Raw genomic sequence first — 26,762 nt, forward strand, 5'->3', positions numbered from 1 at the left:
TACGAGCAGCCAGCCCGATACATCAATCTAAGAAAGGAAATAAAACAAGCCATGATAAGCCTATGCTGTAAAGGAGCGCCGCCATGTTCCAGACCTGATTACCCAACAGATGAAATACAAAGAGTGCTTGACTATCATATACATATCGTGAAAAGGAAAGGTAAAAATGAGTGTAAGTGGCTTAGTTCTTCATGCCCTCTCGCATGAAGTCACCAAGCTGCTTGGCCAGTTCGCCGTGCATCATCGAGAAGTGGTTGCCAGGCATGTGGCGGAACTCCATCTTGCCAACGTCAAGGTATTCATCCCAACGGTTGGGACCGAAGTCGTCTCGGTTGTCGAGAAGGAAGAGAGCGTGGCCGGTTGGGTAGGGGTCTGGACGCGGGTCGGTGGGGAACTTGCACACACCATCTTCGCACCAGATGGCGGTGACCTTGGGGCACTTCTTCTTAGCGATAGGTTCCGCCGTGTAGTTGGACAGAGCAGTGACCGAGGCAGCGAAGTGAGGAAGGAGCCACTCGGGGATTTTCTTGGCTTCGGCTGAATCACCCTCACCAAGCAGTCCGATTGACGCAAACCACGCGTGGAGACCAGCAGGCAAAGGCTCTATCGTGATGGGGCAGGGTGCGTCGATGATGATGAGGTTGGAAACTTCCTCGTTGGCCTTGGTAAGTTGGTTGACAATTTCGTAGGCAATGACACCTCCGGCACTCCAGCCAGCGACAGCATAGGGTCCCTTGGGCTGGCGGCGCTTCATCTCGGTGATGAACTTGGTCGCCATGCCGTACACGCCACACTTGTACTCCTCGGGAGTCTTCATGAAGGGGGAGAACATGCCCCAGACTGCCACATCGGGACCGACTTCGGAAATTTCCGTGTATGAAGTAGCGCTACCACTTCCGTCAGGGATCATGAACAGCTGCTTAGTAGCGGTACGATGGTTGCCCTGAAGGAGGACAGATGTGGCTTTGCGGTGAGGGTAGCTGTCAACCATGGTGGATTGACTCTTGACCACCTCCTGAGACTGAGCAATAGGCTTTGGGGCCGTGGGCGCAGCAGGCTTCGAGGCAGCGATGCGCTTAGGCTTATCCTCGATGCCGAGTGCTTTCTCGATATCCTTGAGGGAGGGGTTGTGGCCGAGGAGGTCTGCAGGGATGCTCAGACCGGTCTTCTCACGGAGGATACCCAAGATGGACAGACTCATGAGCGAGTCCATGCCAAGGGCCGCCAGGTCAGGGGCAGCAATGATCTCTTCGACCTCAACACCCATTTCGGCGCTGATAGTGTTACGGACAATGTCCTGAAGATCGCTGACATTAGAGTCACCGGAGGCGTCGCCCTTGACCGAGCCCTTTTCGCTCTCATCAGGTGGGGTTGTCACGTCAGAGTCCGTCTCCAGGTCGGCAGCCTCGGAAGAGCCACTAGAGTCAGTCGATTCCTCAGCGGTGGCAGAGCCGGCAGTCTCGAACTGAACAAGGAATGACTTGAAGGCGCCGACGGTCGCGTAGTCGTTGAAAGCGTGAGAATCGACATTCAGCTCAAGCTCTTCACGGAGGCGTCCACTGATGGTAAGTCCCATCAGAGAATCCACACCAAGATCTGAGAAGGCAATGTTATCGGCTAGCTCATCGTGACTGACACCGGTCTCCTTGGCAACAATGTCCATGACTTGAGCGACGACCGAGGTCTTGCTCAGCTTCTTGTTGACTGCTGGCAGGTTGGACGATGTGACTTGCTTCTTCTCCTTGGTTGGGGCCTTTGCAGCGTGCTTGGCAGCGACTGGTGCAGCTCGAGCAGGAGCGGCACCAGCGGCAGCAGCACCTTGAGGCGGAAGGACGATGTTAAGAACTTTGCGTGGGATAGCCTGGAAGCGGACGTCGCCAGCAACACCAATGAGCTTCTCGCCATCAAAAATGTAGGCATCACCAGACATCATCTTAGTGCCCTTGATGTTCTGCATCCTGATATATGTCTGATACGTCTTGGTAGCTGAAAGTCTCTCAGCGAAGCGCATGGATCCCCATCCGTGAGAGATGTAAACTTGCTCCCGCGAATCGATGGCGTCTGAACCGTTCAGGATGAAACCTGAGATGTGGCAGACGCTATCGATCCAGTAGGGTGCAGTGTGGAAGGTACCATCCTCAGGACTGGTCTGGAAGACTACCTTCGCAGTAGCCTCGCAGGTGGCACTGTCAAGGATAACCGACTCCATACCTCTGTAACGTTGATCGTAATCGACGAGAGCTGCAAAGAGCTTGTAGGCAAGACCACGGCCAATCTTGGAGGCATCGCCACGCTGCTCAGCTGCCTTAAGAGCCTCGACGCGGGACTTGATGAGGTAGCTGACGCGATCAAATTCGCCCAGCCACTCGTCATTGTTGCCGAAGTACACCTTACAGATGGCGTGCTCTGCCTTCTGGGCACCCTCTCCGGTGGTCCAAGTCAGATCAGCATAGCCTTGGGCAGCATCTGCCTTGACGCTCATGCGGAGTATCTGGCTCTTGGCTTTGGTGTCAAAAATGAGTGTCTTAGGAACCTCCATGTGGCTGACGTTGCACCCGATGTTCTCGACATCGGGTCGCAACAATTTATACGCATACTCGCAAGCTGTGATTGCCATATCTCCATAGAGAGATGATGGAGTCAAAGCAGTGCCGTTGACAAGGTGGCCAGAGCAGACCTTTCGAAGATCCTCTCGAGTCATCTCGGACTCGCATTCCAGAATGGCGATGTCGCCCTTGACCTCTTCTTTAGTGATCTTCTGGACCGTAGTGGTAGAAAGAGCTGGCTTGGGTGGTTCGATAGCCTTCATACTTGCAGCCGGGAGAGCACCACGGTTCTTGGTCAAGCACCAGTCACCGGTGTACTGAAGCCAGTAGTTCTTGTAGTCAAACGAATACGTTGGCATATCCGCCATGCGAACAGATTGGTCGAAGTCTCTGTGGAACTCATTCCAGTCAAGATTAAGACCAGCCGAGTGAAGGGTGCAAAGGCTGGCACTCAAAGTCTTGTAGGTAGGCTCATTGCGGCGCAATGTAGGCACCGCAATGGTTGTTGCACCAAATGCAGCCTTGACCATGTTAGCGCAGACTGGGTGAGGCCCAACCTCCAACCAAACTGTCTTCTCGTCGATAATGCCAGACTTCTGGGCAGAAACAAGACCGCCCAAGAAATCGACAGCCTCGCGAGCATGGTCGCGAAGGTACTTCGGGTTGATCGGCTCGCCATCAACAAGCTTGCCAAGCAGGGGCGAGATTATGGGAATCTTGGGAGATCCAAAGCGGACTGAACGAGCCAGGTTCTCGAAATCATCCATAATCGGCTCGACTTGGGCCGAGTGGAAGGCGAACGGAACCTTGAGCTGCGTACACTTGAAGCCAGCAGCACCGAGCTGCTCAGCAATCTCGGCCACTTCGATAGATGTTCCACTCAGGACAGTCTCCCTAGGACCGTTGACGCATGCGACGTTGGTTGTGGCACCGCGAACACCCAATGCTTCAGTGACTACCTCACGGGACCCCTGGACAGCAAGCATGGCGTGTGTGCCTGCAGTGCACTTCTCCACCAGGAGCTGCGCGCGAGCACCCACGAGGTAAATGGCATCGCTTGCCGAGAGGACTCCAGCCACATTGAGAGCAGCGTATTCACCAAGACTGTGGCCAAGGACCACACCGGGCTGAATCCCCCAGGAAGCCCAAAGCTTGGCCAAGGCCATCTCGAAAGATGCAAGACCAAGCTGAACCACAACAGGTGACAGCTTCTGGACCTCTGGCTCACTACCATCAATGAGGGGTAAGAATGAAGGGAACCCATGAATCTGTGCTAGTTGGTCGTACTCGTTGATTGCAGCCTTAAAGACGGAGTAGTGGGCATACAGTTCCTTGCCCAGCCCAGCGTAATGCGAACCTTGACCTGTGAACATGAAAGCAACCTTGGGTTGTTCTGGCGAGACGGGGACAAAGTTCGACTTCAAGCGTTCCTTAATGGCTTGTGCGGCGTCCGCCGAGCTGCTAGCAGCTACATTCATGCGCCAATAGTGCTGGATCTTACGTGCAGTTGTAGTGTAAGCAACATCGCAGATCGGAGTCGAGGGGTTCTCTTCAATGAACCGGACCAGGTTCTCGGCATTGCGGATCATGGCAGACTTCGACTTGGCAGTGACGGTAACAACATGGACACTGCGAGGATCGGCAGCAGCCGCGGGGTACTTCCGTCCATCCTCGATCAGGAGGCCGGTGTTACCACCAGCGGCACTGAAATTGTTGACGAAGACCCTGCGCGGCTTCCCATCCTTGCGCTGGAATGGAGTCTTGTGGAATGCGATGTTGACGCCTCTGTCACCAAGATCCTTGGGGAAGGTCTTATTGATCTCCCCTTAATGCCAATGTGGGGGGGAATGGCGTTCTTCTTCAACATAAGCAGGACCTTGGTCAAGGCAGTAACACCCGAGGCTGCTTCTCCGTGACCAACATTCGACTTCACAGCACCCAAGTAAAGTGGTCGATCGGCAGCTCGGTGTCGTTCGGCGGGTGCGAAGACATTGGTGACAGAAACCATTTCAGTGCCGTCACCGGCTTGTGTACCAGTTCCGTGCATCTCAACGTAGTCAACATCGTGAGGGTCCACACCTGCCTCGTCGAGAATAGATCGAGATAGAATAGATTGTGTAGGACCGTGAGGATGGGTGATGGAGATGGCATCGGCCGAGTGGTTGGTTGCGGAGCCGAGAATGACGGCAAGGATGTTGTCCTTATCCAGCAGGGCATCATCGAGACGCTTCACCACAATGGAGGCGCAAGCGTCAGCGCGACAGTATCCATCAGCATCGTTGTCGAAAGTATTACAGTTGCCCTTCTTCGACAAGAACTGACCGCGACTCAGACCAGCAAAAATATCCGAGTTGGTCATGCACGAGAGACCGCCGATGATGGCAGTGTCGCAATCCTTCACCCACAGCGAAGTGCAAGCGACTTGGAGTGCAGCCGCGCTGGAGGAGCACGCTGTATCGATACTGAGACTGGGCCCGCTGAAGCCCATGTGGTAGTTGATTCTGCCGGGACCGAAGGCACGGACACCACCTGTGATATAGTACGTGTCCACCTCCTGGGCCGCGTTAATCTCTCGCCAATCATCAGATGTCTGACCGTAGAATGTACCAATACGATCCAAACGAGTGGACGGCGTACGGTTTGGCACGTATCCTGACATCTCGAGCGCTTCATAAGCGGTGGTCAAAGCCATACGCTGCATGGGATCGGTCTGGAATGCCTCGCGAGGAGACATGTTGAAAAACCTCGGGTCAAAGTGACCCGGGTCCTTGATCCAGCAACCGTAAGGAGTATGACTGGTGTTGACGGCCTTCCCAGTCGGGTCAACGTGGCTGTCGACCGGGAATCGATCGGCAGGGACGACACGATGAGCGTCAATGCCCTTCTCCAGCAACTCCCAGAATGCTTCGACACTGGCAGAGTCGGGGAAGCGGCCGGCCATACCGACGATGGCCAACTTGCACTTTCCGGTTGTTCCATGGTTACCGATGCTGGCTGAGTTGCTCTCCCGCGAGATTGTCGGAGGGTTACGTAGCACCACCTCGAGCTGTGTCTGTGTCTTCAACAGATTGGCCAGCGTGCCAGCAGCTTGCGTAGGGCCATATGGAATGACTAGGGCCCGAGTGCCCTTGAAACCACGTGCATGTCCGATGCTACCGCTCAGAGCCTTGTGGAAAAGAAGTGGCTCATTCAAGATCTCCCAAACCACTGCTTTCAAAAGTGATTTCGTGTCGGTCTCTGTGAACGAGGCGCCTGTCACACAGGACATGACCGAGCTTCGCGGTTTCGAATCTGCCAGCGCAGCTGACACAGAATCGTCATTAAGGCGAAGAATGGCGTCCAAGTCCGCCGTTGCATGCAGGTGAGAAGCATGGTAGGGACCGTACACGGGTATAGCTGTCGGTCTCGAATCGAACAAGTCTTTGCTGAAGAGAGACTTCAATGTAGCCGGCGGACCAGAAACCGCAATGTTGCTAGCCGAGACAGCACTCACGTAAGCGTGAGAAGCTTGTGAAATTCCCTGTTCTATCAGTGAGCAAATATGAAGAAAGCCTTCGGTGAAGATGAAATCCTTACCTCAGACTTGTGGAAGTCATCGAGGATCGACTTGGCAGTAGACTCCTTGGCTCCAGGGACAACGTATGTCCAGCTCTCCGACTTTCCAGACGAGGGGCTTAGCCGTTCTGCTAATGAGGCAACATGTGATCCAACTCTGTATGCCATCAAGACGACCTGGACGGCGATAGGAAGGAGCGACGAGAGAGAGGGACTCGACGCGATGGCGCTGGCAGCGAAAAGGCCTGTGCAAAGACCGGAGAGGTAAGTATTCTCCGGCTCTGTGGCATCTTGGTATTCCTTCTCGGAACGGCTATGCGGGGGTTAGCGGAATCACACTTCTCAAGCTGGTTAGGTCTGCATACTCTATGTAATGAGCGAGTTGTGCGACACATAGCAGGGCGCTATCAATCCCCGGGTACTTGATGCTCTGGGCATAATACCGCTCGTTTAATTGGCGGAGAGTCCGGAACATGGGTATCTTTGTCCTCTCTACCCGAGGCAGCTGTTCAACCTCCAACCTCAGCGCTTCGCCCGATGCCTCAAGGAAAGCCTTGGACAGAACGCTCGGGTTCCCTAGTCGGTAGAAGTCGGCAAGAAAGCCATGTGTGTCGAGGGACTGGTCCCCGAAAAGGAGAAATGCCATCTGGTCCGCCATTGTGATTGTTGAGACGGTTGTGGTTGTTATCCCGGCAGTATATGGATAAGATCTTCTGAACTTAGCAAAGGTCGTCGAGGCATCACTTATATACATAACGAACATGGCCCGGAGACAGGGCAGTAAAAGAAAGGTACAGCAATGGTCAGTGCCACCTTGCTAAGCAATCCATGACAAGACTCTCTCTCTACCCGCACATCTAGGCTAAGATCCAAGGGGGGTGTGCAGGTGAGAACAGAGAACAGACACCCCCAGGATCCCTACCTTCAGTTGGACCGGGGGGTCAGATGTCCGGCATGGGTTGCCTTTCGGTGACCGAAGACTGATGAACGATAACCATGGCATTTCCGTTTTGGGGAACGAATACGTGCAGTGAAAACTGGCAGCCCTGGCTAATGGCACAGCCGAGTACTTGCCGAGAGGAATGTATAGTCTCGTGGGCTCGTAACAGACACACGGAGACTCGTGACGTCGTACAAGCCCCGGCCACAGCCCGCACCCAGACATTTCACACAGGTTTATTAGAGCGGCACGTATAGATTGCTCCTGCAGTCGGTACCTGAAAAGCGGCTCCCAGCGTCGGGAGACGGTACCGCTTTCAGGCGAGGAGGAATAGGCCAGCGCCAAATCGAGGTTCACGTTTGGCCCAGGTATGGGACTGCTTGTACGTATTCGACAAGACCGACTGACACCTAAGTCACAGCGATTTGAAACTACGCACAGTAAATTAGACTTGGGATTGATCGGATGCTGAATGTTTCTGTTGGTGATCGTCCCCGTTTCAGTAAGTAGACGGTGGGTGTCCACGGCCGTTGGGGAACTCCGCGACCAGGGCCGCGGCGCACAACAACAAAGTGGATCTTACGCAACCATCAGCTCGATATCAGCACGATGAGAAATGAGGAGAGGGGGGTGCGTAGGAGGAAAAAAAGAAACAAGGTACTGTTAGTCCCAACGTATGCCTTGAGGAACTGTAAATAGAAAGTCTGATCTCACTTTTCTGCGGTGGGACTGTCCGTACATATGGTGAGGAAAGAGAGAGAGCGCGTCCGACCCAGGGCGCTTCGGCGGAATGAAGTGAGAATAGACTTTCACCCAGTAGGGTGGAACTCAGCTAGCGATCGTGATAATGCAGAGTACTTATTCGAATAATGCAATATAGCGTAGTATAGCATTGTTCAGATAATGTGCTATGACCGGACCGCACTTACCTCGAATATTCGCATCAGTCGTGACAGGCCGGTGCTCCCAGCCACATTTATTAGTATTTCGGACAACAACGAGATCTCCCTGATCGGATGTTTGGAATTGCGAACACAAATAACGCACTATACTATTATGCCAATTATGGTGAATCGACATAATAGCATTATGTGCATATAATAGCATTATGTGCATAGAATAGCATTATGTGCATATAATAGCATTATGTGCATAGAATAGGTTGGAGATCGCTAGGCTCAGCAGGCTTCTAGCAAAATGAACAGACTCCCGTACTCCATCCTCTCGCCTGGATACTCTTTCCTTTTCTCGCATCCATGTCTGGGATTTGAGCCTTGCGGATCAGTAATAAGAGTGGATATGTGGGCCTCACTCTCACTCTTGCCCTTTCTCTTTTTGGATTGTCGACTCAATCCAAATCGAAAGCCTTTTCGTTCAAATGAGGCATAGGCGTATCAAGAAAAGCATGTCACGGGATGAGATTCTTCCTATTTCATCTTTTCTGGGCCTGAATAAAGCCGAGGCCAGTCGATTCGACCTGCTATCGTCGTGTTTGTCTTTGTCGAGGTTGGATGTTGGGCCGTGATTGGATCAAATGGAAATTGGATGAATGTTGAGGCTGCCTGCACCTGGCCGTCGACCCCGAGCCGACTGTCAGCCAGCCGCCAGGTAGAATACAGATACACCACGAAAGTTACCAGCGTGCATTCAAATATAGAGTTCAAGGCGCCAGACGGCTCACGGGCAGATGGCAGGTCCTGGGAGTTACATCGTTCCCTCAGCTGTGCCTATCGGCTAGATCTGGGGCATTACAATTGATCTACATATCCGCAGGTCTCTCTCTGGCGGTCTTGATGCCCGTCTGCCTTCCTGGATACCCGCCTTGGCCTGAATGCGCTGAAGCCACGCGCCATTAGCTGGCGGGATCCGGGCATCATGGCTCGGAGCCTCTCGTAGCCGGCCGCCATAAGCGAATACACTTGGCACCAATCGGCCATTTCTGATGGAAGGTGCCTTGCCGCCCAGGTCACTGTCCGTCCGCCAGGGCCATCAGTGGTAACTTACCGCCGGTATGGATTTGGTGGATATGTCGACAGGGTAGCTGGCAGCAAGGGCAGCCTGCGCAGGACGGATTGATTCACCTCTCATCGCACCAGTGGATTCGTCAACCAATGGTCTTCTCGATTGATTGATTATCAAGCAAGGCAAGTGTAGTAGCACTCCAATGGTGCGCGCATTGCTGTCTTAGATGCGAAAAGCCAAAAAGTCCGTCTCGGGACTATCAGCACATGCCCCCCTCTGCCTTGCTTTGATGTCGTGACCATTTCAACTTTTCTGGAGCTTCGTCCAAGCGATCTGCGGAAGCTGAATGACAACCGGTCCGGCGCTTTTGCCTGCCTATGCCTATCATGCTTTGTTGCGGCATCCACTTACGCGGAAGCCTGACTTCTATGTTAGGTAGGCTTGGTGTCTTGGTGCCATCAGCCTCAGAGCCGCAGGCACACGCACACACACGCACAAACACACCACTCTTGAACACCCATAGCAACCGCATAACCTTAGAGTCCCCCCCCGTCCACCCGCCATCTTGTAAACTGGAGCTTGACGGCTTGCCTCATCCGGGTCATTACCAACGTTGCATCTAGCTGCTAACCTACCGCCCGCCATGGATGCATGTCACATATCCTCGTGGGTTCGGTCGGTCAGTCATAAGCTTCTCATCCTAACGTCGACTCTCAATCCTCCTCTTCTCGCTTACATGCACTTGTCTCAAGTACTGTGGCCTCCTTGACTTTTCACCGACCGCCAGAAGCGCCGAATAAGTCGTCGATGTGACTTGAGTTGCGGTACGTAGTACAGCTACAGCGGCTCTTCAGGTACCCATCCTTCACGGCATAAAGACTGCCCACTAGGCATACAGAGATGGCGTACTGAACCGATGCTCCAAAGCGACCTAACGCTGCGGTCCGCAGCCAATCGGCGCAGCATCATCCAGGATGCCGACGATTGTTCTGGACCAAACAGCCCACCCACCATGGGCCTGTTATGATGCGGGATGCTGCGTGTTCGTTTCCGCGCTTGTGAAGCATGGCAGCGTTTCGGCAGCGTGTGAAACGCGGAAGAAAGAATATGCTTGCATCTCTGGCTTGTGCTTACGCTGTAGAGATGCCCAGGGTTGGGTTATTCTGTCGTCATCTTCAACCGAGCGCCTCGCCGTTCTAGGCTGGCGATCAGATTGATTACTGCCTAGACCGTGTTCTTCAGGTCTCTAGAAGGCAGCAGAAGAACGCGTGATACCCCGGTTCGGTAGCAGCTAATTCAACCGAAAATATAAATCCAAGTAGACCGTCCGTTCGGACTGAAACGACATGTCGGCCACGCGCCGTGGCGCAGTTAGCAGTAGATGGTCCCAATTTCTCATCTAGCTGACGGCTTTTCGGTCTTTCTTTACGGTCCGCGACTCTATTGCTGCTAATAAGTAGCTTCTGTCAGCTTCATTTCGACTCTTGCTATTGCGTGCATTAGGTCTACTCGCTCACACCCAGTAAAAAGTTTCTTGGCCGTAACTGCTTACAGGCTGCAGGAGCTGTCAGGGACCGGACATCCGACCTGGAGCATACGCTCGGAAACCAATGTGAGTGTAACCAATCGTGTTATTATCTTGGCCTCAGGGAGAAAGCCTTTTTTCGCCGTCAGCATCCTTGTCAAGGCACAGAATGCATACCGATAGATTGTCCAGCAAGACTGCTTTAGACTCCCTGTAGTGTAACATCTTCATGTCGAGCCTAAGCTAATCGCCTGACTGTACCGCCAGCAATGGCCGGATTCCAAAGGACAAATCGGCTTCCAGGTCCCGATAGCCCCCGGTGCCCTGTCCCAAACCAAACCAAGCCAGTCAGCACATTCGCTCACCAGCCACCTGCTTGGTCGCGCATGATTGGGCTAGCGGGCGATTCTGGTTCCTACAAGGCCGGTGACCATCTACGGTTCCAAGAGCTGATCTCATCTCACTGCTCACGTCCGCCATGGATCACGTGCCTCGTATTCTTAGCCCGAAATCGAGTTCTGGCAAACCGACCGAAACTCGCAGTAGTAGGCCAATCATGATCCCAACCACCCCAACCTGATACCTGGGCGAGAACACTCGAGACCGCATGGGCTTGACGCGGGACTCGGTGCAGCTTGCCCAAGGCACCCGGGTATACTCCCGCAACGTCGCGGGTATTCTGCGTTCGTGGCCACCATCCCAGGGCCCTGGCTTGAGGTGTATGTCCGTCACTTCCTATGCAAGTATGACATCCTGCAAAGTTTTCTTCTTAACGGAGTCTCTTTTGTTTCGTTTTATCTGTATCAAGCTAGCCTAACATGAGCAGTGCTGTGATACTGCCATCATACTGGTACTGCTTCCACCTTGGAAGTCATGAGTCATTCATGCACATACCGGTCTCATACAATATACGTGCCGCATTTGTTGAGGATGCCCTCAATGCAAGCTGCTAAGGGTCTCGCAGGTTTGGAGCCTAGGTAGGACGCAGTGGTTGCCTTTCCCTCCCTGTGGACGAACCACGGGTAGGCACAGTTGATAACATGCCATCGAAAACCAGGAGCGCGGCGCAGGTATCAACCCTATGCGCACATTATCGCCCAATTCCCTTGGGGAAACGGCCTGCTCGGCTGCACGACATGGCATGAAACCAGCGACGATGCCCATCTATGGCTCACATACCGACCCCTGACGCTTGCCCGTCTTTTTTACCGTTCCCGGTGATATTTTCTCTCTCTTTCTAGATACACATCCCCCATTGCCATGTCTCCCCCGCATACAGCTGAAAGGTATGTTGCTGTTGTTCTTCAGCCTCGAAACGCAGCCAAGACGGCTCGAGAAGGATCAGCGGTGCGACGATGGATATCATAGTGAAGAAGTCCCCTTCTTTCCCCGGCCGTTCCTAACGGCGGTGGGGGCCAACGCAATGGACATACATGATGTATATTATATTTTTATATATAGAATGATAGAAATATGTCCGATGATGGCACTCAAACGCCTCGCGATACACGGGTCATGCACACCGAGAGTTGGCGCGCGGTTGTCCGAAGTGGCGGCGCCGCCATCGAGGGACAGCGCAACGACCCGTATGTATGCAGCAGCAAGGATGATGGCATAGGACTTGGGGGGTTGAAGGATGCCGGACAACCGGTTGGATCGTATGCAACAACAGGTCATGGGGCAATGTTTAGGCAGACATATACACAGCCACTCAGTGTTCAAGTCAACTAAGTCTTTCCTTCTTCCCCATCCAACCCCGAGCACTGCTACCGCGTAAATGCTTCAAACTACACAGTGTATATGTATACGAATATGAAGGAAGCAACTAAGCAAACAGCTGTCTTTACGTATTGCCCTCCTTTCTTTCCACATCATCCAATTACTAAAGGGGCAAATTAGCTCACTATTCCTTCGTCTATTCATGTCGAAAGCTCAAGACTTTCGAAGGAGGATATGAATTTGGACTACCTCACCCTCTCCTGGCGGCCGGCCAGTGGGTTTCCGCAAGACGCTGCGCTAAGCAGTGCCCAGCGCGGGGAGGTACAGGAAGCCAGATTAGTTGGTAAGCGGGGTTGTGATGAATCCCATGGTATTGAGGGGATCATCCGTGTTTCCAGAGGCGCTGCCGGTAACAAGGATGTTCCGGGCCCTGCACTTGACGAGATGGTCTTTGGGAACTGGAACCCGCGGAACTGCTCGGGCGCCCGCGATCAGGGTCGTCATGCTGCCCATTGCCATGCGGGGGGTGGCGGGGGCCTGGCCATCCATTGGAATTACTACCACCCCACAATGAGCCGGCATCGGGGCCGTCACGTTTGGCGAGCTGATAATGGTGATCCTGGAGATGGAAGCAGTGGATCCCAAAGTCGATGTTATTCAGGAAGACCTCGACAATGTAGATCTTTGAGTTTGTACTCGCATCGCCTAGCGTGACGGCTGAGTGAAAATGGGCGCGTCTTCTGGCCTTTGTAGGTAGGACTGTTGACACCAGGCTACAATGGATCAGTCAAACACCAACTTTCTGCAATGTAACCCTTGATCAGCACGGTATACAGAACATGCCAGGAGTAGCCATTGTCAACACAGCGGTAGCAAGTCCAGCCTGAAAGCTGCCCTATGTTGTGGGAGTGGTCTGAATGGGTTTATTAGGTAGGTAACATGCAAGTCGAAATCTATCGCACCAAAACTTACACCAAAAGGTGCCCCAATACCTACAACGATTCTATACTCTATATAATAAGTACAGATGCTACATAGACATATCAGTCGTTCGCATGGCTGTTCCCAAGAGACGTGCTAGGTTAATTGGCAGTGGTGAGTGATGGCATCAAGTGTGGCTGGTAAACAAAGCAGCCAACGCGCCTAAGCCACAATCCGACGTCACTCGGTAGGCAGCGATGACCATCAACGTCAGATAAGCCGGAAATCTCGACTTGGCAATGGATAGTGTTCGTGTTCGCGTATAACATCAAACTCGTTAACGAAGAGCGCAAGCGTTGAGCTTCCTTCAGCCCATCCATCCATCCATCCATTCTTTCGTTTCGTCATTCGTCTGAAAGCGAAGAAAGAGTCAATCCAGAGAAAATGAAAGCCATCATTGCCGCTCCCGCAACCTTGGCGCTAGTGTATCGCGCTTACTCGCACAACTCGCTGACGCCTCTGGGCATCGTCGCCGCCGCCCTCACCGCCACCGCCCACGCCGTGCACCCCTGGAACCTCCCCTTCATGCTCCTCTGCGTCTTCTTCCTGGCCGGGACGCGCGTGACCAAGGTCAAGAAGGACGTCAAGGCCGGCCTCACCCTGAGCTCCCAGGGCTCCTCGGGTGGGGAAGGCCCCCGGACCCACGTCCAGGTGCTGGCCAACTCCTTTGTCGCCTCCGCCCTGACGCTGCTCCACGCGTACCAGCTGCACCTGCGGCGCGGCGCGGTCGCCAAGGGGGAGCTGCCCGCGGGCTCGTTCTGCTACAGCTGGGGCAAGGGCGACCTCCTCGTCATCGGCATCATCGCCAACTACGCCGCCGTGGCCGCCGACACCTTCAGCTCCGAGCTCGGCATCCTGTCCCAGAGCGAGCCGCGCCTCATCACGTCCCTGTCGCTCCGCAAGGTCCCCCGCGGCACCAACGGGGGGCGTCACGCTCTGGGGTTTGGTCGCCGGCTTTCTCGGGAGCATGGTCGTGGTGACGGCTTCGCTTGCCTTTCTCCCCCTGTGCAGCGACGCGTCCGCCGGCCAGGTCGGAGGAGGTCCTGCCTGGACAGTCGGCCAAAAGGTTACTCTTGCTTGGGGCTTGACTGTCTGCGGCGCACTAGGGTCCCTCCTGGACAGTTTTCTCGGCGGAATCTTCCAGCGAAGCGTTCGCGACGCGAGGTCCGGGAAGATCGTAGAAGGTGATGGCGGTGTCCGTGTTTTGGTGTCGACAGAAACGAATCCACTCTCCCAGGAGTATTTCAAGAAAACGACTGAAGTCAAGTCAGCCATCTTGAAGGGCGAAGGCAAAGCAGCTGTGGAGAAGGCTGAGCCCGCCGGAAACCCCTACGATCCTACGAACAAGCACCGTTCATCCCACTTCGGAGACCACAAACCTACCCGTATGGTCGAAAGTGGATTCGACTGGCTAGACAACAACGACGTCAACTTTCTAATGGCTCTCACAATGAGTATCAGTGCGATGGCAGGGGCGGGATGGTATTGGGGCATTCCTTTAAGCAGTATACTTCAAGCGTAGACCATGCTCATATGCTGACTATATCTGGCATGGTTGAGATTTTCCGAGTTTTGCCTAGATGAATGACGACTTCCGAATTTATGTACCACTATCCAACGTCGTGGCTCCTGGGGAGTCTCAATCATGCATTGTTACCTCCTCCACACTTGTGTATTCTTTGTGATATGTCTTGAGGTGTTTTGGCTCCATTTTCATAATGCAATTGCCTGTGACTTATGCATTATGCATCTGTTAAGAGGTCTGGCTCTCGAGCAACCCACCGCCACGTGGTATACAGATAAGTGCAGCATACAGCTAGGTTCCTACCTTGGAAGGGTTTCTCTAGATCCATTACTTTCCCTTTTGGTGCACATAACTGGGATACGTTTTTAACGGAAGGTCTGGCGCCCCCATTGGCTAAAGCTGGCCCTCTGGACTAAAGAGACGGCCGTAGATGGGTCGAATCGCTCGACGACATCACGATTTCACTTTTTCCACGCGTCTCACGACCAGGATCATGATATGCTTTATGGGCTCCTGGTCTAAGAGGGAGGCTTCGTAGCGCTTTAGACTTCTTCCTGTTCTTGTTGTCAATGCTTCTTAATCAGAGGAAATCAGGTTGGTACCATCGCTTCGTAGGACAGATAGCTTCAGTCAGCGCTATGGTCTCGCGACTCATGCCACTGCTAGTCAACCCAGACCCAGATTCCAAGGTAGTACAAGAAGCAGATGGGATATTTTGCGTGTGCTGCAAGAGTGACGAAGGCGGCGTGTGCACCATGCTATTGTTCCCGTAGGTCTATCATGCGTGAAGCTGCGATGCGAACCTGAACTCTCAGGGATCCGGCCGGCACAGGGTAAGTAGGCAACCTGGCCAAGAAGCAGGGTCGAATGATCTGCATGAGCTGGTCCCTTACTAATGCCGTCTTCTGCTTTACTGACACAGATAAAGTCAGTGTATGCAACGTTGCTAGCTGACGATTACGTTCTCCATAGCTTCACCTCCTGGGCTGAACGCGAAATATCCCAGAAGAGGTATCAGCTTACAAGGCAGTACTGTATTTCGAACCCCCTCATTCTCTTCGTCGTGGCCACGCGATTCTTGGCGAAAGACAATGGGCCGGTATAGTAAACACCACGTCATATGACGCCAGATTGCAAGTGGCCGTGAACCTAAGGTATAAGGCTCAATAAGCAACCCGACGCAGACCCAAAGTCAATGCAAGGCACCGGACAGCAGAACGAGAAGAAGGAAGGGGCGGGTCCATGAATGTGCACCCATTTCCATACGTTTGAGCATACATTAGAATCCCGTTTTGTTGGGTTGGCCTATACAAGGAGACGAGTTCAGGAGCATTGTTGGGCCAGACCTCCTTTTGCGTTTTGTCGAGAAATGAGTAGAATACCGAGCTAGACTCAAATCAAATCCACAACGCATCAATAATCTCACTCGCATGGCGATAAACAGAGGCCACTGCCACCGCCATGATAAGCAGGTAAGGAGCAGTAGAAGGTCAAGTAGTTCTGCAAAAGACGTTTATCTCATTACATCACGGAGACAAGTCTGAATACCTACCCAAACAGTAGGTTACCACCTTGACCTAGACATTACTCGTGACAAAAATTATATCATGGAAATTATCGCCAAACGCCACCCGTGAGCCTCCTGGTCTGATCGTACAGACCCCGACGCCTAGCTACCATACAAATGCCTGCTGGTCTTGAGTCCGCCTCATGGCCGACGTCGAAGTGCCACTGTGTCTACCTAAGCCAGTGATGTGGTCGCCTTTTCTTGCGAAGCTCTCTGCGGTCTCTGGACTCAGCAGCCCAGGCATCCTCGAAAGTGGTGGGTAGTCGTTGGAGATGCTCTCCTCCAAGACCCAATCTTCTCACAACCTGGAAAGCGCCCGTGCCCACGGTCATCGTTTGGCCCATGATGATCTTCTCCGACACACCCTCGATCTTGTCCTTCTTCATGTTGGCAGCAGCCTCGAACAAATGGTCAGGGGTCTTCTCGAAAGACGCCAGCTGCAGAACAGAGTCACGCATCTTGGATAGACCAAAACGCGTGATGCCCAATACCTCGCCTTTGTAAGTCATGACGTCTGCGAGCAGCTGCATATGACGGGGGTCGATGTCCATGTCATTCATGACAGCGCCGATTTCAATTGCGATTGTTGTTCGAGCGGCCTCAATACCCAGGACATCGCGGCATTCAATGACGGAGTTTGATCGTGTCCTAGTGCCAATGACTCCTTCCGTGTTCATGCATTGTCGGAGCCCATAGCCCTCAACAAGAACGGTGTGGGACATTAACGGCTGTCCATCTTCGTTTTTCTGCGCCTTGTCTTCCTCGATCTGGATGATGGCTCGGGTGGCTTCCGAGTATCCGGATATGGGCACATTAGGAAGCACGCGTTTGAGATGGCTCACTCGCGTAAGTAGATCCGCAGCCGTCTCGACAGTCGCTACCTTGCTCTTGACTGTCTTTTTGGCAGCGGAAGGATCTGGGTGGCCCACAGCAATCTCGATAGTTCCATCGATGGGGTAGACGCGAAGGTCGCCATCCAAGATCTTCAACTTCTTGGCCTTCACAATGGCGTTCTTGATGTCGTAAAGACCGATACCCAGATGCATGCTCTCGAGCGCCTCCGTGTCGATAGCAAGCGTGATGTAGGCTCGGCTAGGCTCCCATTCGTCATCAACATATCGTAACACATCTTCGACGTACGTTTTCTCTATACGCCCTCGAACCATGCGTGCTGCCTCGATTTGGTATTTGTTCTCCAGTGGACAAGTGACGACAGGCGTGCTGATGGTTTTAGAGGCGTTGATAATTTCCTTGATACGAGGAACACCCTGCGTGATACTCATTCCGGCGACACCAGCGAAATGGAAAGTCTTGAGCGTCATTTGGGTACCAGGCTCACCGATGGACTGAGCACCCACCGCGCCGACAGCATGTCCTGGTTCGACGTGTGCCTTTTTGAACTTCTCCAAACACAACGTGATGAAAGTTTCTAGAGTACGGGAGGAGACTTTGGCCACCCTCTCGGTATGGGTTCTGGCATCCGAGCCTCTTTCTTGCTTGTCAATGCGAGCCGCACTAACCTGAGGCTTCTCCAAATAATCCTCCAGGCCAAATGCCCTACGAGTTTTGGCCAGTCTGTTTGCGAGCTTGGCGACAAATGATTCGATTGTTGTCAAAAAGAGCCGACTGCTTTCATGCTCGTCCAAGCCATAGTCGGTTTGATCGTGGTATGTCAAGGATTCTCCGTGTAGAAGGCCTTTCCTCGGATACATTTTTCGTTGCTTGTCAATCATTCTATCACACAGCTCAATGATTTCGAATGGCAGTAAAGCTCGTTCGGTGTGACTCCACGTAAGATTCTCTGCATGGGACCAAGTACGCTCGAAATGTACCGGAACGGCGGAGCCCTCCATGTCGACCGGGTCGAGCTTATCAGCACCGAATTGGAATTGAACAATCCCCCTTCAGAAGTTCGAACCGTGTCATCGTACTGAGCCGAAAGGTCTTCGAGGGATTTCATGAGACGACGAGACATATATCCGGTCTCCGCAGTCTTGACAGCTGTATCAACCAGACCCTCACGCCCAGACATGGCATGGAAAATGAACTCGGTTGGCAGCAGTCCTGTATAGAAACTATTCGCAACAAAGCCTTTGGATGCTGGCTGACGGGCCAACTTGTGAAAATGGGGTAGAGTCCGGTCTTGAAACCCGTCGGCAACACGTGAGCCCCCAATAATCTGTTGTCCTACTAGTGCAATCATTTGGGCGACGTTGATATTAGAACCTTTGGACCCGGAAGAGGCCATGATCCACGGCGCGTTCTTGGTACTAAGCGTCGCAATGCAGTATTTACCAGCCTCGCCTCGGACTTCGCTGAGGGTTCCCGAGATTGAATTTTCGAGCGTCTCCTCTAATGAGCATCCCGCAGCCTTCGTCAGCTTCTTGTTGTTGTAGTTCGAGATCAGCTCGTCTGTTTTGGTGACGGCATTCTGAACGAGTCCCTGCTTTGCCTTGGTGAGCGACTCGGTCGGGAACACATCGCCTATGCCAATAGAGAACCCTTGGTTCGTCAACATCCTTGCACATAGTTTAGCCAGGCGGTTCATGGCAACCACAGCAGCGTCTGGACCAAAATCTCGCAATATGACGTAGAAAATCGAGTCCTTCTTTCCGGTACCGACGGTTGACTTGTCCATTCTGCCACACATAACCACAGAGTTACGAACCACGAGCCAGCCGTCCTTAGGGCACAGGTCGGGAGCTCGCGTACGCTCTCTAGGATTCTCGGAGTTCTTGTTCGGCGCCACATATTCTCGGCACTTTGCGTCAAGGTTGATCTTGACTGGTGAGTCGTTGTTAGGCCGCATAAGTACGCTGAAAACCTGCTTTCCGGTCCACATCCTCTCGGGTTTGAAAATAGCAGGAGGTGGGATGTCCAGGTGTGTTATGCCATCCATCATGTGCATGCAGAGGTAAGTGAAGGTCTTCCGGTCGAAAAACATGTCTTTGCCACTAAGAATATACGCAGCCGTGATGAAATCCTGGGTTGCCGCAATAACGGGCTCTCCGTTCTTGGGCGTGGCAAGGTTGTTCTTGACACCCATCAGATTGATCGCTTCGGCACGAGCTTCTTCGGTCTGGGGACGTGCAGGTTCATCTCATCGCCATCGAAATCTGCATTATAGGGTCCGCACACACATTCGTTTAGACGAAATGTCCGCCAAGGCCTGATCTTGGCAAGATGGCTCATGATACTCAGCTTGTGCAGAGAAGGCTGGCGGTTGAAAAGCACAACGTCACCGTCCTCCAAATGCCTCTCAACAATGTCACCATACCGCAACTCCTTTGCGACCCGAGCTCTGTCGCCGAACCTCAAAGATGTCTTGTAGGCCTGGTCACCGTCTTGCTTGATGACTTGCTGGGCACCGGGATGAATAGTGGGCCCGTTCAGGATGCAATCCCGGAGCTTCTCAATGTTTTCTCTCTGGACACGCTCCGGGTAGGTGAGATTCATAGCAACAAGCCTTGGTACGGCAACTTCGTCAACGCCTAGATTGGGATCCGGAGAGATGACAGTACGCCCGGAGAAATCCACACGTTTTCCTGATAGGTTACCTCGGAAACGACCCTGTTTACCCTTCAGGCGTTGGCAGAACCCTCTCATTGGTCTGACGAGACCGGTTGCTTGAAGACCCGGGACGTCGCTATTGACGTACACGGCGATCTGGAGCTGGAGAAACTCCCATTGCTCCATAATGGTACCCAGATTAGTACCCTTCTGCAAAGCGTTGCGAATAAGACCACAAGCCCACACAATCTCGCTCAGCCTAGTGGTGAGATCGTCCTCATTGCTTGCCCCTTCTTGTGCCACCGATGGACGGATACAGACAGGCGGGGCAGGGATGTATTGCCAGAGAAACATCTCCGGCCGGCCCTCAGTTGCGTCCATGCCTAGCAATTCACAGTCGGTCGGACTGATCTGCTTGAACAAGTTTAAGACCCTTAGAGGATTCAAGTCTTCCATTGCCTTCTTGACGTGTTTATCCAAGTCCGAATTGTGTAGTTTGGCCTCAGCAAAAGACTCATCGAACTTCAGCTTGGCTGCCGGAGGTTGCTTTTTGATCGATGTCGATTTGTTGAACGCAACAAATTTGTCATGGACCAGTTTCAGCGCACCGAGTTTTCGGATTTGCCCATTGATAGCGCCGCAGTAGGGACACATTTTCGATTTTCTGCACTGCTCGTTGATCTTCTTGAGGACCGCCTGTCGGCGCATATTGTCGATGTCGCGTCTGAGTTCCCTGAGGAAGGCGCGGCGCTCAGGCTCGGCCAGCAACACTCGTGAACAGTCCTTGCAGATCTCTTGAAGCACCTTCATGGTGAAGCGAATGAAACCGATGTGGAAAGCAGGCAACGGTAGGCGCACATGGCCGAAATGGCCAGGGCAATCCTGTAGCTTCAAGTCGCAGGTGGCACAGGTTGCTATTTTGCTGGATATACCCAGGCGCTTGTCGAGGACACCGTTCTTAGTAGGTTCTCTGCCGTGGCTGAGGTCGTACATGGTTCGATCAGAAACCTCCAGGACTGCCTGATTTGTTATATCCTGCAAAGACTGGATGCCGAACTTCATCTGCCCAAATCGTTTCGGAGGCTTGTCGACAACCTGGTGTTTCACGGGTGCCACCGCCGTAGCACCCCTCATTGCAGTTTCTGTCACGGTAGCCATCTCACCGAGAGTTGTGAGGCTGAGATACGAGATGGTTTTGGGATGTCGGGAATCGCGCTTGCTGAAGTGGTCGGTTTCGATTTGCAGATCTCAGTACTGGGGAACACAGGCAACGTCGCGTTGTTGTTGTTGTTGTTGTTGTTGTTGTTGTCGCTGAACTGGAGCTAGCACAATGCTGAGCCCAGGGGAGCTTTCATGGTAGCACCTCAAGGTGCAGTGTCAGGTCAATTCCTCGAAAAGCATAGACTGTGAGGGCCGTTGAGAGTTTGCGATCGAGGAAGGCGAGGATAAGTTCTAACCCGAATCAAAAAAATTACAGTAGGCTGGTCCTCGCAGGCGGAGTCATTCGTCCCCGACCCCACCATTGCATGGCATAAGTTATCAGATGGCGGGCACCTAACTTTAGTTGCCAATAGGGACCTGGTCTCAGAATTACCCCGCGCTAACTGCCTAGAATAAGCAATGAAGGTACATTAATTGGTCGGGTTGTCTCATCACTGAGGAAGTATATCAAATTGATCGATTCATATATGGCGGGCGTGCAGGTAAAGTACATCCTTACTTACCTCATTACCCACCTACATATCGACACTTGCACATAGATGACACTTTATCGTAGTAGCCTGTCATAAATACATAGACTGAGTGGCCTGGTGGCCTGGCTTAACAAAACTATGCTCGAATAATGCAAGTGGGAATCAAAGTATATCGGGGAGCCCCTATATCACACCTCATTATCCAGTGAGGGGCGTGCCGTTTGCAGCATCAAGTGCATAGCAGCAGCTGACGATAAGCATTCAATGTAAGGGGCTCACTGGAGCTGAGCTCCATTAGCGTCCTTTTGGGTCTTTCCAGCTGGGACTGTGGGGTGTTGGGCGGGAGTCGGCTCGAGCTCTTGCAGGTGTTATTGAATAAGGCCGCCCGCCTGTCAGCTTGGACGGGCATGTCATAGCTTCAAAAGTGCAGCCAGCTCACTGGCAAGCATCTACATGTGATCCATTTTCTGACCATTAATCTCACCCTTGGCCACACAACACCTCTATCCCCTAGATCCCCCATCTAACCTCAAGCCTCGCTCTTTCATCTGCTTTTACTCCTTCCTCGATACAGTTAGACTCTAGTGCGACGAAGAGTCGATTAGGATCCCTAGGCAGAATTCCTAAGCATTCGTAACTCCGACGGTCGGCAAACGTTAGATCCTCCTGACACGACCTGGTTCGGTCAACCAAAGCACCCTTCATCCGTCTTGGCTCTTGAGGCATCACCACATTGGCGACGCGGTTGATCCTTCTCAGGGTTGTTACAGAGTTCAGCAGCGGCGACTCTTTATCCTCCCATCTCAACGCCGCCCATACAGAATCAATCCACATAGCCTGCTCGGATGGGGAGGACGTGGTCGTACGGATAAAAATGGCCCCAGCACCGGCATCAGGTGCTACTGGCGACCTAGGAGAGAAGAAGGTAGAAAAGTCGTACCTCGCCAGCGCTGTTGACTCCATCAACCCGTGGAACACGAGTCGAAGCACAAGCCGAAGCAGCACACCGACACCCAAGGAGAAAGAGCTGCCTCCGCCTCCGAAACCGAAACCCGCCGCTCCCAATCCCTCAAAGAAGGCCGACGACCACAGCATCAACACTATATATGGACAGAGTCTCAGGAAATACCCTCCTGATTGCCCCCACCTGAATGTCATGTGGTTTCATGCTGTGGATGTAAGTCTTGCTGGACCATCCGGGTACCCAACAAAACTAACGTGGAAACCCTAGGTCCCGAAAAGAAAACCACAACTCCTAAAGGGAAAAAAAGAGAAGGATAAGGAGGATCCCAAACCTGCGGCGCCCAAAAAGTTTGTCGCTTTCACCAAGAATGACTCTCGGTCCATTGAAGGCGCCTACCAGAAGCTTTTGGAGGATGTCGAAGATCGACGCGAGAGGCATACCTCCAAGAAGCGGGCGAGTTCTACATCCCGTCGTGGCCGTGCCACGTCCGCCTCAGATTCGCCTAATACGAGACATAGATGCGTCCCAGCCAGATCCAAGGCAAGGTATTCGCGTCCCTGTCAACGAGGACTTCCTCTTCGATGTCGATATCGAAGTAAGAGAGCTCGCCCCAGTATACTGGCTTGGCCCCGTCTACGAAGTGCGCCGGGGGAGCTGGTTCTACCAGGAAGGGTCAACACTCCGTCCTTGCGAAGAGAACCTGGCAGCTCAGCTTGAGGAGGGTTATCTCAAAGTGAAACCTTGGACACATCCTAAGAGCCCACGGTCCCGTAGTAACTCGGGAACCCGGAAAGATGTTACTCCTAAAGCTTCAGTCGACAACCTTCGGGCAGCCGCAGCAACAGGAGGATCTCAAGCGGAAAGCTCACAGAAGCTCATATCATCTCAGACGACTGCTCATCAACCACAAACTTATCGCTTATTTGGCACCTATATGAACAGTAAGTTATAATGGCCCACTGCTCATTGGTTTCCCTATCCCTAAAACAATCCGCATGAGGCATCTCGACCTCTCGGATCTCCCAATTCGCCCACAGCCCATATAAGTCAGCGTAAGAGAGAACTTTTGCCTAGTGCCTTGAGTAACAATATGTGCAGGTATTGTCACTTACCAAGACTCCACGACTGCTTGGCTCTCGTCGGAAAGCATGCTATCATGGGTAACATCAACGGTATATCAACGTTTTGCCGGAGGCGGGTACAGTAAGTACATATGCCTTGGATTATCTTGTGAGGATATGCCTAACTGTTAACAGTGAGCGGCGTGAAACTGGTTCGAGGGTACGCAGATGCAGGCAAGAAGGATGAGAAACACCCTACCACCCCAACAACCGGCTCCTCGACAAAAGTCACTGAACCACCTCCGGCACTGAGTGAGAAGGCACAAAAGGCTCTCAAACGCAGATCTGCCCCCTCCGCTTTCAAGAGCAGATTCCACAACCGACCAAGATGCTGCCGGTGATGATGGTGCAGCCGAAATCGAAAGTCGCGAGGATCACCTTAAGAAGCAGTTTTCCTCCTACCTCGACACCGCAGATGACCCAGATAAGCAACAGGAAAAGATCCGTCAGCGGCAAGAGCAAGAGATTCAAGATGACTACAATGCTCAAGCTGGCGAGACTCAGGGTCGCGAGATCGAGCACCTAGTTCTCGTTACCCACGGAATTGGCCAACTCCTGGGCCTTCGGTAAGTCCTTTGCTTGCTATCATCTGCTGCCCATGGCAACTGACTTGTTCTAGCATGGAGAGCGTGAACTTTGTCCACGATGTAAATATGCTTCGTAAGACGCTCAAGGGTGTGTATTCGCATTCTGCCGACCTTCGTGCGCTCAACTCGGAATTTGGAGAGGGTCCTGGAAACTGCCGCGTTCAAGTCTTGCCCGTTTGTTGGCGTCATCTTCTGGACTTCCCGAAGCGTAAAGAAAAAGAAGGGAGAGCAAGATCTCACAACGGCTGGGGCGTTCGATGAGGAGGACGAGTGTAAGTAATGACGAGTTTGCCCCGGGTTCGTATCACTTTTGTCTTGTTGCTGACTAACATTGTAGACCCTTCACTGGAGGATATCACGGTGGAGGGTGTTGCTTTTGCTCGCTCTCTCATCTCCGATTTAGCCCTTGACGTGCTCTTGTACCAATCAGCATACCGGGAACAGATCGTGGAGATCGTACTGACAGAATCGAACCGCATATACAAGCTATTTTTGGAACAGAACCCAGAGTTCAAAGGGAAGGTTCATATTGTAGGCCACTCGCTCGGGAGTGCCATAATGTTTGATCTTCTTTGCCGTCAAAAGGAGCCTCCGAAGGATGCAGAACAACTGCGCAATCCTCTGCGTTTCTGGCCTTCCAACCATGATCGCCAAGAGACCCCGTCAGACTCGAAGGAATTGGCCTTTGACTTCAATGTCGAGGACTTCTACTGCCTGGGGTCACCTATCGGCCTTTTTCAAATGCTTAAGGGGCGGACGATAGCCGCACGACGCCCCCTCGCTCAGTGCCCTCGGAAACTCCCTTGAGCACTGAGTTTATAGAAGATGCTTTCATGTCCACAAGCCCTACTGAGCGGGTTTCAGTGGTGACGGGTCTGCCTTTCTCGATCTCATCCCCAAAAGTAGGCCAGCTCTTCAACATCTTTCACCCTTCTGACCCGATTGGATATCGAATGGAGCCTTTGGTGTCTCCCGCCATGTCAGCTCTGAAGCCTCAAGCCTTACCCTACACGAAAAAAGGCATTTTCAACTCGGTGGCGCCCCAGGGTCTCTCTGGCATCGGCGTCAAGGTTGGCCAAAGTGTCAGCGGACTTTGGAGCAGCATCAGTGGAGGCATCGCCAGCTCGATCCTCAACCGCAGTCTGGGCCTAAGCAATGAGGAAGTCGCGAATATGACGGCCCACAACTCGCAACAAGGATCTACCAGTAGCTCCAAGTCCAACACCCCCGGCGCCGGTACGAACATCTCGGGTGGCGGTGTCATCTCCGATGCCACGGCGCAGTTGGAGAAGACGGCAGCTCGCAAGAAGGCGCTCGCGCGACAGCAATCCGCTTCTTTGGGTGCCAGCCTAGGCATGGGAGGCAATGGTGACGACGCGACTGAGGGCGGCGGCCACGGCGCGACCCTCATCGATGATGAGCTCGAGACGCTTTTCGCGCGGTTTCAGAAGAAGCGCATCGAAGAGCACAAGGCGGCCGCGAGCCGCGCTGAGGAGGGCCAGGCTTTGGGCGATGCTTGGGCTGCCGAGGAGCAAAAGGCTCAGAAGATTAGGCGTGAGGAGATGAGGGTTCGCGCTCTTAACCGCAACGGGCGAGTGGACTACAGTATCCAAGAGTAAGTTGATCTCGTTTTCTTTGTTTAGCCCGTTTTGATTGTCTACATTTTGCGTATCGCAACATCGATTCCGATTATCAGATGGCTGGGGATTTGTTGACCAGTCAACGAAATCATTGCCGGCGTGTAGGAATATAGGAGAAAGACGGAGAAATAAGTTGCGTGTTTGCAAGCTAACTTGTAAATAGGAGCGTCCTTGACTTCAACCCGATCAATACAATAGCGTCGCATATAGCATATTGGCAAGACGAGGACGTCAGCCACTTTATCATGTCACAACTCCTTTCCAATAGGGCTAGGACGACAACGCCGAAAGATGGCAAATCTTGATTCCCAAGGTCATTTCCTAATCAAGCTGTATAGCCGTCGCATATCAGAAAAGAGAACAACCACAGCGGATAGCTGTATGTCGAGACGCGATGGGTGGCGAATGAGTGATTGGCAGCATGAATGAGCAAACATGCTGCAGGAGTTGGAGGAGGAGCGTTCACGTGGCATCAAAGCATACTGAATATTCACAGCGGTGTCTGCAATTGGGATATCTCTGCTCATTCCCATTGCACTATTAGATCAAGTCACCAGAGTTTGGAGCCTGATGAGGTCCATAAACTACAGAAGACAGCACGAGATGATTCTCAAACGCCGTTGAGCATTGCATTCATGACCCTATGTTTCCGAGCAATTGGAGTCTTCCACAGACGCCATTGTTGCTGATGAGAAGACCTTTTCCGACCCTGGTTTCGCAAAGCCTTGAAAAAACGTCAAGGAAAAAGGAGAAAATTGTTGTTGGTATCATAGCCGAACCTACGGCCCTTGACCAAATATCGCATCCGAGTTTGGCAACCGTGGGGATAGCCAGCGGTTGACAAGACAGTGTATACAAAGAGGCTCATCGACGAGATCAACGGATTCCTCCCCTACCACGCCATCCCTCAATCTCGGGCAACCGCC

General features: G+C 52.8%; 5 protein-coding genes across 5 annotated transcripts; 2 read left to right on the forward strand and 3 right to left on the reverse strand.

Moving 5' to 3' along the window:
* Positions 1-181: 181 nt before the first annotated feature.
* PG994_011078 (Conidial yellow pigment biosynthesis polyketide synthase) lies at positions 182-6,759 on the reverse strand (the record flags this gene model as incomplete). Its single annotated transcript, XM_066862487.1, has 4 exons — positions 182-4,306; positions 4,339-6,066; positions 6,123-6,414; positions 6,467-6,759. The coding sequence occupies 4 exons, from the start codon at positions 6,757-6,759 to the stop codon at positions 182-184; spliced, it is 6,438 nt and encodes a 2,145-aa protein (XP_066711597.1).
* Positions 6,760-12,583: 5,824 nt separating this feature from the next.
* PG994_011079 (Cupredoxin) lies at positions 12,584-12,796 on the reverse strand (the record flags this gene model as incomplete). Its single annotated transcript, XM_066862488.1, has 1 exon — positions 12,584-12,796. The coding sequence occupies one exon, from the start codon at positions 12,794-12,796 to the stop codon at positions 12,584-12,586; it is 213 nt and encodes a 70-aa protein (XP_066711598.1).
* Positions 12,797-13,612: 816 nt separating this feature from the next.
* PG994_011080 (integral membrane protein DUF92-domain-containing protein) lies at positions 13,613-14,750 on the forward strand (the record flags this gene model as incomplete). The annotated part of the gene is made up of 2 exons (XM_066862489.1): positions 13,613-14,169; positions 14,240-14,750. The coding sequence occupies 2 exons, from the start codon at positions 13,613-13,615 to the stop codon at positions 14,748-14,750; spliced, it is 1,068 nt and encodes a 355-aa protein (XP_066711599.1).
* A 1,740-nt stretch (positions 14,751-16,490) lies between these two features.
* On the reverse strand, positions 16,491-20,964 carry PG994_011081 (uncharacterized protein; the record flags this gene model as incomplete). Its single annotated transcript, XM_066862490.1, has 3 exons — positions 16,491-18,188; positions 18,239-19,399; positions 19,459-20,964. The coding sequence occupies 3 exons, from the start codon at positions 20,962-20,964 to the stop codon at positions 16,491-16,493; spliced, it is 4,365 nt and encodes a 1,454-aa protein (XP_066711600.1).
* A 1,434-nt stretch (positions 20,965-22,398) lies between these two features.
* PG994_011082 (uncharacterized protein) lies at positions 22,399-26,141 on the forward strand (the record flags this gene model as incomplete). The annotated part of the gene is made up of 11 exons (XM_066862491.1): positions 22,399-22,701; positions 22,756-22,945; positions 23,007-23,429; positions 23,587-23,691; positions 23,745-23,861; positions 23,920-24,175; positions 24,229-24,370; positions 24,417-24,468; positions 24,534-24,915; positions 24,960-25,811; positions 26,000-26,141. The coding sequence occupies 11 exons, from the start codon at positions 22,399-22,401 to the stop codon at positions 26,139-26,141; spliced, it is 2,964 nt and encodes a 987-aa protein (XP_066711601.1).
* Positions 26,142-26,762: the final 621 nt, after the last annotated feature.

Source organism: Apiospora phragmitis (assembly GCF_038363925.1).
Source record: "Apiospora phragmitis strain CBS 135458 chromosome Unknown utg000010l:1.0-9815664.0:1.0-9183399.0, whole genome shotgun sequence".
Classification (NCBI taxonomy): Eukaryota; Fungi; Ascomycota; class Sordariomycetes; order Amphisphaeriales; family Apiosporaceae; genus Apiospora; species Apiospora phragmitis.